The sequence below is a fragment of the Sycon ciliatum genome, chromosome 1, assembly GCF_964019385.1.
Source record: "Sycon ciliatum chromosome 1, ocSycCili1.1, whole genome shotgun sequence".
Taxonomy (NCBI): domain Eukaryota; kingdom Metazoa; phylum Porifera; class Calcarea; order Leucosolenida; family Sycettidae; genus Sycon; species Sycon ciliatum.
The window spans coordinates 32885491-32897043 of NC_088643.1; the positions used below are offsets into that span (position 1 = coordinate 32885491).

At 46.7% G+C, this 11553-nt stretch overlaps 1 protein-coding gene across 1 annotated transcript; it reads left to right on the forward strand.

Moving 5' to 3' along the window:
• Positions 1-2271: 2271 nt before the first annotated feature.
• LOC135823474 (uncharacterized) lies at positions 2272-8348 on the forward strand. Its single transcript, XM_065336322.1, has 3 exons — positions 2272-7043; positions 7283-7559; positions 7757-8348. Exons 1-3 carry the CDS (start codon positions 2672-2674, stop codon positions 7758-7760), a joined length of 4653 nt encoding a protein of 1550 aa, XP_065192394.1. The 5' UTR covers positions 2272-2671; the 3' UTR covers positions 7761-8348.
• Positions 8349-11553: the final 3205 nt, after the last annotated feature.

An 11553-nucleotide genomic window follows, 5' to 3' on the forward strand; every position in this document is an offset into this window, starting at 1 on the left:
CTTAGAATTCCAAATAAATGTAAGCTTGGGTATTAGATTTAGTTGAGGGCTAGGGCTAGATTTAGGGTTAGGGTTAGGGTAAGGGTTAGGGTTAGGGTTAGGGTTAATGTTTTCTTGTCGTTTTTGTACTCGTTTTCAACAGCATTAGTTCAAAGCCAGGCTTAGAATTGCAAATAAGTGGAAGCTTATGGTATTAGTTTTGGTTCAGGGCTAGGGTCAGTATTTGGGTTAGGGTTAGGGTTAGGGTTAGGGTTAGGGTTAGGGTTAGGGTTAGGGTTAGGGTTAGGGTTAGGGTTAGGGTTAGGGTTAGGGTTAGGGTTAGCGTTTGATTTTGCGTTTGCACCAGCATTCGCATTGCCTGTGTCTTAGAATTGCAATTAGCTGTATGCCTTGGTATTATTTTTTGGTTTAGGATTAGGGTTAGGGTTGAGGTTAGTGTTAGGGTTATGGTTACGGTTAGGGTTAGGGTCAATGTTTTTCAATCGTTTTTTGATCGTTTTCGCCGGCATTGATTCAGGATTAGGCTTAGAATTGCAATTAGCTGTACCCCTTGCTAATAGCCTTTGGTTTAGGGCTAGGGGTAGAGTTAGGGCTAGGGTTAGGGTTAGGGTTAGGGTTAGGGTTAGGGCTAGGGTTAGGGTTAGGGTTAGGGTTAGCGTTTGGTTTTGCGTTTGCACCAGCATTCGCATTGCCTGTGTCTTAGAATTGCAATTAGCTGTATTTATTAGATTTTGGTTTAGGATTAGGGATAGGGTTTGGGTTAGGGTTAGGGTTAGGGTTAGGGTTAATGTTTTTATATCGTTTTTTAATCGTTTTCGCCAGGAGTGGTTCAGGATTAGGCTTAGAATTGCAATTAGCTGTACCCCTTCCTAATAGCCTTTGGTTTATTGCTATGCCTAGAGTTAGGGTTAGGGTTAGGGTTAGGGTTACGGTTAGGGTTAATGTTTTTTGTCGTTATTTTACTCGTTTTCAACAGCATTAGTTCAAGGCCAGGCGTAGAATTGCAAATAATTTAAGCTTAAGGTTTTAGATTTGGTTCAGGGCTAGAGTCATTGTTTGGGTTAGGGTTAGGGTTAGGGTTAGCGTTCGTTTTTGCGTTTGCACCAGCATTCGCATTGCCTATTTCTTAGAATTGCAATTAGCTGTATGCCTTGGTATTAGTTTTTGGTTTAGGATTAGGGTTAGGTTTGGGGCTAGGGTAAGGGTTAGGGTTAATGTTTTTATCGTTTTTTGATCTTTTTCGCCAGCATTGGTTCAGGATTAGGCTTAGAATTGCAATTAGCTGTACCCCTTCCTAATAGCCTTCGGTTTGGGGCTAGGGCTAGAGTTCGGGTTAGGGTTAGGGTTAGGGTTAGGGTTAGGGTTAGGGTTAGGGTTAGGGTTAGGGTTAGGGTTAGGGTTAGGGTTAATGTTTTTTTGTCGCTTTTTTACTCGTTTTCAACAGTATTAGTTCAAAACCAGGTTTAGAATTGCAAATAAATGTAAGCTTAAGTTATAAGATTTGTATAAGGGTTAGGGTCAGTGTTTGGGTTAGGGTGAGGGTAAGGGTTAGGGTTAATGTTTTTTTGTCGTTTTTTAGCCGTTTTCAACAGCATTAGTTCAAGGCCAGGCTTAGAATTGCAAGTAAATGTAAGCTTGGGTATTAGATTTGGTTCAAGGGCTAGGGTCAGTGTTTGGGTTAGGGTTAGGGTTAGGGTTAGGGTTAGGGTTAGCGTTCGGTTTTGCGTTTGCACCAGCATTCGCATTGCCTGTGGCTTAGAATTGCAATTAGCGGTAAGCCTTGGTATTAGATTTTGGTTTAGGATTCGGGTTAGGGTTGGGATTAGGGTTAGGGTAAGGGTTAGGGTTAGGGGTAGGGTTAATGTTATTTATCGTTTTTTGATCGTTTTCGCCAGCATTGGTTCAGGATTAGCCTTAGAATTGCAATTTGCTGTACCCCTTACTAATAGCCTTTGGTTTAGGGCTAGGGCTAGAGTTAGGGTTAGGGTTAGGGTTAGGGTTAATGTTTTTTGTCGTTTTTTAGTCGTTTTTGCCAGCATTGGTTCAGGAAGAGGCTTAGAATTGCAAATAAATGTAATGTTGGGTTTTAGATTTGGTTAAGGGCAAGGGTCAGTGTTTGGAGTAGGGTTAGGGTTAGGGTTAGGGTTAGGGTTATATTAGGGTTAGGGTTAGGGTTAGCGTTCGGTTTTGAGTTTGCACCAGCATTCGCATTGCCTGTGGCTTAGAATTGCAATTAGCTGTATGCCTTGGTTTTAGATTTTGGTTTAGTAGTCCGCAGGCCAAAGCGGAAAAAAATGCTCCAAAAAAAATTTCGTTCCCGCTGATGGGGTACCAAGGTTTGTTGACTCTACGTGATAGAGTGTTCCTTTACGAGCACAATGATGTAGGTTTGGTGTCAGGGGACTTGTCCTTTCGCGTGGAATTGAGGGGGGTTCGACAGCTGTCAAATATGCACAGCTGTCGTGTACGGGGATTCTGAGCATGCACGGAAACTGCTCAAAACGGATCAAGTGATGCACGCCACGCAGAATTTGGAAATTTTGAACTGAGTGATCAGGTGACGGCGAACACATTGTCAAATTTCTTATTGCACGTACAGCCATTTCCTGTTCTTCCTTTCCTTATGTCAAGCAATGATTGCGCGTTGTGTTAGGCCTTTGTCGTCCAGCTCATGGCGTCCTCGCCTGCTTCTTCAGAGTCCCTAAACAAGCGCAGTACTCGCCAGTCCGTTGAAGTTCCTCGTATCGAGCCAGGAAGGAAGAATTGCATATTTTGTGGATCCATCCAGAAAAGAATACCAGGTACCAACAAAAAGCAGAGTACTTCGCAGATTTTGACACTCGAAGCTGAGGAAAGGCTGAGAAAAGCTGCTGCCATACGGAAGGACGAGGGCATTTCGATTGCCATTTCAGCAGTCAGTAGCCTCATTGCAAGAGAGGCATACTATCACAAACAGTGTTACAACGATTTTACAAGAGAGTCATCCCTTGCACGAATCCGTGACAGCACACCAGCTACATCGACCCCAGCTACATCGACCCTAGTCACTAGCTCGTCTGCAGGTAGCGCTGAGCATGACCTGTCAACACCAAGACAAGAGGGAAACATCGAAGACTTTTACCACCTAGTACACCAGTTGCTGTTTGTGGAACGCACTGCTGTTAGCATTTCACGTCTTACGGCAGACTACAGCGCGACAGTACATGGAACTGCTAGGAATGACAGAACCAAAGCTGCTATCACAGAACGGTTTGGTGAATCTGTCACTTTTGTGCGCCGTCCGTCCCGGAACAGGGCTGAGCTAGTTTTCGCTAACGCCCATGCCAGTGAGATAATAGCCAGTTTGTATGCCGAGGTGGAAGAGGCAAGGGATTCGGATGGGGTTGATGATGATATTTGGGTGGAGGAGGACAATGCAGCCAACACTTCAGGAGGTGAAGGTGTTGTAGCACAAGATCGCCTGCGTATTGTATATCACGCCGCACGTCTTTTACGGACTGCGTGCCAGGAGACAAAGGCCCAAGAGTCAAGCGGGGAAATCCCAACAGTTGCTGAAGCAAACGCATGCTTACCCAGCCTACTCCACAACTTTCTGGCTTGGGTAGTGACTGACCAGCATCATGATGACATCGGTCAGGACAAAGTTGATTTGGATGAGCAGCTGCAACGTCACGTCTCCTCCATTGGCCAGGATTTGCTGTATATTACATCAGGACTGTCGTGCCCCAAACATGTTGTTCTGGGACTGACCCTACATCACCTCTACCGGAGCGAGAAGCTGCTGAAAATGCTTAACCGGTTTGGGCACACCATTGCCTACTCCCAGGTTTTGGAAAGGGAGACTGCTATGGCAGAGCGGCGAGTGCGAGACGGGTACATAGTGGATGCGTTACCGGGTGGCATTGACCCCCACCGGCCATTCTACCATGTAGCAGATAATAACGACTTAAACGAGGAGACTCTGGACGGGAAAGGGACCACACACTGCACCAACACCGTTGTTGTCCAGCCCCGTGCTTCATCTGTAAGCCGACCTGACAGTGATGTTTCTCCTGCTGAGCCAGCACGAAAACGCAAGCGTACGCTGGCCCTCGAACCTGAGGTTCTTCCCGAATTAGTGTGCCCGACAAAAGTCAACCCAGAGCGCCGTGAGGCAGTTGACGTGGAGACGCTGGACACCTCACTGCCTCACTGTTCTGACGCGGTGGCCATGGATGACTTCATCTGGCAGCTTGCACGGGCTTCAAAGGACGGTGACATCGGCAACGTCATTTTGTCCCGCACTGATCAAGACCAGACAGTTCCAGCGTGGTCGGCATTTAATGCCCTGCTTCAACGCCAATGCATCCCACCACGGTCTGCCATAGGTTACTGCCCTGTGGTCAACTCGTCACCAACTGACATGTCAACAGTCTACGCCATCCTCAGAAAGTGCCTTGGTCGATGTGCCAATGCTGGCCTCCCATTTAGCATCATTGTAGTGGACCAAGCCATTTACGCAAAGGCATTGGACATTATTAACCACCGGCCTGACGAGTTCTCACCCGTGGTGCTGAGATTGGGAGCGTTTCACGCAGCCTGCACGTTCCTCGCCATCATCGGGAAGCGTTTCCGTGATGCAGGTCTCCTTGATCTGTTCGTTGAGTCCGGGATAGCTGGACCATCTTCTGCCTCGTCTGCGTTAGACGGGACTCAATACAACCGAGCTGTGCGTTTGCACAAGGTTGTTGCAGAGGCTTTGCATCGGATGCGGTGGCAGCAGTTCGTGCAAGATGCGGATCCCACGATCATCAACCTAGCAGCCCTCCGATCTTCACTAACGTCTTCATTCAAGGAGCTACAGTCTTGTGTCACCGATGACAACTCGGCGTGCATCACGGCATCACCGGAGGCTGTGGAGTTGCACAAGCAGTATACGGAGTACTGCCGGAAGCGGGCCGCTTCATCAGAAATGTTCAACTTCTGGTCTTCCTACATTGCCATGGTGAGCCTTCTGCTCCGGTTCTTGCGTGCAAGTCGAATGGCAGATTGGAAGCTCCATCTGCAGTGCGTTTTGAAAATGCTCCCTTGGTGCTTTGCGTACGACAGGCAAAACTATGCCCGCTACATGTCCTATTATTGGCTGCAAATGACCCAGTTGCCAACAACACATCCCGAAGCGGATCGGTTCCTGCAAGAAGGAGGTTTCTCCGTCCAGCGCTCCGACAACCCATTTGCTCAGGTCCCATCTGACCAGGCCATTGAACAGTCGATAAACCGGGCCACAAAGACCGTGGGAGGCATTATTGGGTTCAGCCGCCATCCAGCAACCGTGCAGAGATGGGTGTTGACTGCACATGACCGAGCCGCTGTGGCAGATGTCTGTTCGGAGCACTGTGGTATGGACAGTGGTACCGAGGAGCGAGATACCCTGCACAAAGAGTGCCAGACGGGAAGAATGGCTCGTGATGAAAACGATGTCGTGAGTGTGGTCGAGACTGTCAGCAAGTTTCTCAACCCATTCGCATCTGACGGCGAGGAACCGCTGCCTTTGACACAGTTCGCATCTGGCATTGAGGCACCCCATGATGTAGCCCAGGATCTGCTCCATGCCGAATCTCGTGGACACAAGGCCTTCACGGCTTTTCTTAGCGAGAGACTGTTGTCTGGAGCATCCGAGAAACAATTCCACGATCCACTGAAGAAGCTGCAGCTGAAGACCTTCACTCTGAAGAAGCAGAAGAAGAAGACTCCTGGAAGTGGTCAAGCCGAAATTCTCCGGAGTGATCGGTCAACATTCTCCAGGATTGCCCTGATTGCTCAGACCAGGCAGATGGATATGCGTCATGTCCTGTCATACCCACTTGGCCCCCTGCCCTGGGCTTTAGCAACAACGTCAGGATCTCTGGTGAAGACCAGCAAGTCTGCCCTGCTGCCGTTGCTCACGGACAAGGCGATTGTCGACGACAGTACACACCCACCTGATGGTGCACTAATAGTCGACGCCATGGCACTGTTGAGGTCAATGAAGACTTCCAGCTTGCCATCCACGTTTGCCGAATATGCTGAGTGCATCCTAGATCGCCTGTGTAAGTTCTTTGCACGGTATGCTCGAGTGGACTTTGTTGTTGATACGTACCGGGATATGTCGATCAAGAATCTGGAACGTTCATCACGGGCCGCTAGTGGGACTCTACGGCAGCATATCACTGGCGCTGATCAACGGCTTCCCAGGCAGTTTGCCAAGTTCCTGGCAGTGGGTGACAACAAAGAGGAATTGATTGCATTCCTCGCCGTACAGTGGCAGCGTCCTGCCATGGTTGAGAAGGTGCCTGAGCAGAGGGAACTTGTCGTTACCAGCGGTAGCTCTTGTGTGATGATCAAACGTCAGGCAGGTGCTACAAGTGTCGTCCCTGTACCTGACTTGGAGTGCAGCCACGAGGAAGCGGATACCCGTCTCTTGTTGCATGCATCTCATGCTGGATCCGCAGGCTATCCCACCGTCACGGTCAAGTCCCCGGACACTGATGTAGCAGTTCTGGCTGCCTTCGCCCGCCATTGCATCTCTGGAAGATTGTACTTCCTCACTGGGACTGGGAACAAGGTTCGATGCATCGACATGGCAACTGTCAGCGACGAGCTTGGCCCAGAACTCTGCCAAGCACTGCCAGGCTTCCACGCCTTCACTGGGTGTGATAGCACAAGTGCTTTTGCATACCGCGGGAAGAAGGCTGCATTGAAGATTCTGCAAAGCACCGGTCCTGTTGGGTCTACATCTCGGCAAGCATTCACCTCCCTGGGGAAAGGCTTCGAACCACTGACAGCTGATGTGCTCATCAACCTTGAGACATTTGTGTGCTCCTATTACAAAGTCTCTGGTTGTAGCAGCGTCAACGATGCAAGGTATGAGCTGTTCTGCACAAAGACCTTGCAGTCAAACCAGCTTCCACCATGCAAAGATGCCTTCCTGAAGCATGCCGCGAGAGCTAACTACCAAGCTGCCATTTGGCGCCAGTGCATTGTGGCCCAGCCTGCGATACCAGCACCACAAGATAATGGCCAAGGTGAGTGAGCTGACTGTAGCATATAATGCAGTTGTAGAGGAGGACTGCAGTATGAAAATGATGGATATTCTCTGAACAAGACATGTTCGTTGATGTTGCTACTTATACAATAGAGTGAATCAGCTGTGTTATCAACACAATCATGCATGAAGTAATTGACTGTTGTAGTGTAAGAAGCTTTTCTGATATATGGAGTAAATAATTTGCATTCCTCCATCTGTTTGTTCTCCCCATTACAGGTTGGTGTCTTGACCAGAACGGTGATCTAGCTGTGGACTGGCTTAGTATACCACCCGCTCCCCACTCTGTCCTCGAGTTTCTCAGCTGTGGCTGTAAGACTGGCTGTGGAGGAGGCAATTGCTCCTGCAGGCGTCATATGCTCGTGCGTACAGATGCTTGTAGCTGTCACCATCATGCTTCAGTTCCATGCAAGAACTGCCCGGTGGAATCTGCTCCTGGACATGACGAAGTACAGGCCATCGATGAGGGAGATCTTCCGTCTGACACTGAGCAGCAGTGAGTCACCCATTTATGGACACACGGATAATGCACTTTCGTTTTATGTTACATGTAACTGTTCAACTCTAAACATTGGGTATACAGAACTGTGTTCACGTTGTGACATGCTTCCCTATTCTGATTCATGGGTGACTACAATGTAAGGTCGTACTGTGAGTCAGTGAGTTCTATGATTCTATGGTCTGTCAATGCAGGTAATTGAATGAATGGCAAGTGCGGTTCACGTCGGTTTACCCAGTATGTGCTCAAAACTAGTGGACCGATGCGGTTAAAAGTCAGGCACCTCTACTTGTTGCATACACGTGTATGTGCTGAGTGTTTTTGCTGGCTTCTGAAACAACGTAGTGTATAGTGTATAGTGTATAACAATGTAGTATGAGTATGTGGTTGGTAATAATGCAAAGCCAACATCTTTGTTACGTCAGATTTATGTGCATCTCTCGGCGTCCATATTTTGTTGGCCGCTTAGCAGAATCTACTGTGCATAGCAGCATATACTGTGCATCTTCAGTTCCCCGCTCAAGTCCATTACTGAGTTGGCAGCGATTGCCGGATAGCCCTCCCACATTGTACATTGTCCAGTGCCCATGTGATGGCATACTCTTCTTTTTGTCTTTTTTATATTTTCTACGCCTTCATTTTGATTTGATAACAGCCGAAGTTTGTTTCAGATGATGGCCCAGTCACATGGAGAAGCCCACCTACATGTGTATTTCATGTACATTATAATACTTGTGATGAGTACTCTGTTCTTTGCTTCTGATGTACATACGATCCCCAATGTGATTTGACTACAGCTCATTACGAAAGACGATCCATGTATTGGACATAATCTTATCAGTGATTGTAATGCTATTGTATACCAAAGGGCATTCTGAATTGTATTGTGAAACAAGGCCCACCAAGTGATAAAGACTGTAAAATGTCCAGGCATATCACGAGGGGAGAGCCTCCCCTTCCACCCCATTCTGCATCCCTAATCGAGGGGCTGAGCACCCCCCTTCTACCCAACTACTGTACTTACAGTGCAATGGTATTGACCTTTTGTATGCACACAATTGTCGTACTGCGGGCGACCCGGCAGCATGGGTTCTAGTTGCACGATTATCATCAAACCTTGGATACCGGTGGTTCTTGGTCTTTCTTTGGCAATGCAAAAAACTGGAACTGCTTACAGCAAAGGAAAGGTGGTAAAATTTGAATTTCGACTTCCGTTACCATGGCAACATCAAAATAATAGTATTCCTTTGATTTGGTCAACTTAGGACAAGAATCCCGGGACAAGAGATACATGATAAGAAAGCCCTAGCACCACTCTATCATTTCGTATAGTCAAACCTTGGTACCCTTCTGCTCGGAGCGAAAAGTACGAATTTTGCACCCTGGCCTGCGGACTATAGGATTCGGGTTAGGATTGGGGTTAGGGTTAGGGTTAGGGTTAGGGTTAGGGTTAGGGTAATTGTTTTTTTTATCGTTTTTTCATAATTTTCGCCAGGATTGGTTCAGAATTAGGCTTAGAATTGCAATTAGCTGTACCCCTTGCTAATAGCCTTTGATTTAAGGCTAGGGCTAGATTCAGGGTTAGGGTTGGTGTTAGCGTTAGGGTTTGGGTTAGGGTTAGGGTTAATGTTTTTTATCGTTTTTTATCGTTTTCGCCAGCATTGGTCCAGGCTTAGGCTTAGAATTGCAATTTGCTGTACCCCTTGCTAATAGCCTTTGATTTAGGGCTAGGGCTAGAGCTAGGGCTAGGGTTAGGGTTAAGGTTAGGGTTAGGGTTAGGGTTAATGGTCTCTTGTCGTTTTTTACTCGTTTTCAACAGCATTTGTTCAAGGCCAGGCTTAGAATTGCATATAAATGTAAGCTTAATAGAACCACGAGAAAGCCTATCTGAAATGGCCTCCCCGACAAAATCTGGAAACTCATGTGTACTTTTGTGGTTGCCTGACAACCTGGTCCTTGGCAATCTAACAAACGGCAACGTGTATCCATTATTGATTACTTCAAGTACAAACTTTGATGCTCCGATTTCTTCCCAGAACTGCACGCTTTTCTTTAGATTGCCAATGACCACCCTGTTTCGGTCCCGTCCGAACTCCCCATCCGCCCTATGCAACATAGAATACGTCATGTAGGTTTCAGCATCTAATTCATTGCTTTGAAATGACATCATGGCCAGCAATCGAGGACATCTGAGAGTTGTAATTTTTGTACTCCTCCGAGGTGTGATTTTTGGCTTGCTGGGCCAAGCACTAGGAAGCCATCTGCAAAAAACTGAAGAAAATGGTTGTTTAAAGAGTCGGCGTGGAGAAAGCAATTTTATTAGTGCAATTAGGAGTATAATCGATGCAGACATGGCCAGACAACAACGAGTTCATGGAATTTTTAAGGATTTTTATGTTATTCAAAATCGATTTTCGTGTTCCGCTCATCAGTGAATAGTATCGGAACTGAGGGTAGAGGAGACGGCTCGATACCGGGACGTTTTGACAGCCAAATTTGTATAGACCCAAACCGATCATCAGCGTTGATTTTTCACTCGAAATATGTTTGTGGAAGGAAACTGGCATGTTGAAGTTTGCTCTGGGGCCAGAGTCAATCGAACTGAGCCACTCCTTTGTGTTGACCCATTGCCTCCAAGTTGCCCAATTTTTCGCTTCAAAAAAGTTCAAATCAGAGGTGGCTCCAAACCGGACACGTTTTAGAGTGCACGTCAAATTCACTCTGGGTCTGAAATTAGGTAATTGCTATCGCTCCACGACGGCCAGTATAGAGTAACAATAAGCCTTGTGTGTGATTCCATTAGTTTTGATTGGTATGCGGTGCTTTATTGGCGAGAGGCGAGCCGCTGTTTACCTGCGACAAGAAGTTGATTTTTCGAAAGTCGTAAAACTCAAGTCGCAGTGCGAAGCAACACGTCAAAAACTCACCTGCTTGATATGGCGCTTCTGGTCATCGCAGAGCCATGAAATTTTGGCTCGGAGTATAACACATAGTAGTCTCACTGTGACATATATTTTCTAATCAAAATACCAAGAGAGAAAGTGAATATTGAGTCCGTTCCGGTTTGCAACCGGTGTCCTATTTGAAACCGTCGCCTCTACTGTGTACAACAATAGAACATTTTATAACAGCATAATTAATTAAAAGTGTGAACAACAAAGGAAGTAATCGACGCGGAGACAACAATTTTATAATAGCTATAAAGAGAACAAATTCTGCTGTCATCGCCACACTACAACAAAGTCATGAAGGTTTACCAAAATCGATTTTCTTGTCACAATCATCAGTGGAAAGCCGTGACTGAAGAATAACCATGCCAAATCAATAATTTATCTACATTCAATAATGTGTTACGAGAACAAAACAAAGTGCTAAAAATAGAATGGGGGAAGGTGAGACAATAGAAGTAAAGTGAGAGCTAAGTGCAACAGGGGTGAGGAACTAATTGCAACGCTAGAACTATGTAGTGAGACAAACAATCATGCTGTGCACCTACGAAAACAATCTTAACGCAACTACATGTTTCTTCTGCTTACAAAGATCAGGCTTATGCAAACGAATACAAACAGCCTCAAGTACTTTCAACTGACTAGCGTACCGTGCACGACAAAGAACAGAAAAACTAAAATCATCATACACCTGCAGACACTTAGGGTGAGACAACAGATGAAGAAAAACGGCAGACTTCTTACGATCACAATCACCATCCGATTCCTCGTCTCCACCAACCGCAACCTCGTCCCCCGTCTCATCTTCCAACTCATCCTCAGTGTCGTCCTCCGTGTCATTCTCCTCATCACCACCGATCGGTCCCAGGCTCGCTTCACGTTGCTGAACCTCTGTTCGTTGACTCCTCCTTTGATCTTGATGGTAATTTGTTACCATTGTTGTTGTTGTCATTGTTGTTGTTCCTGTTGTTGCTAAATCTTCTGTTCCCAGTGTCTTCACCGGTGCTTGACATCCAGTACTGTAATAATTCATTGAATAATTA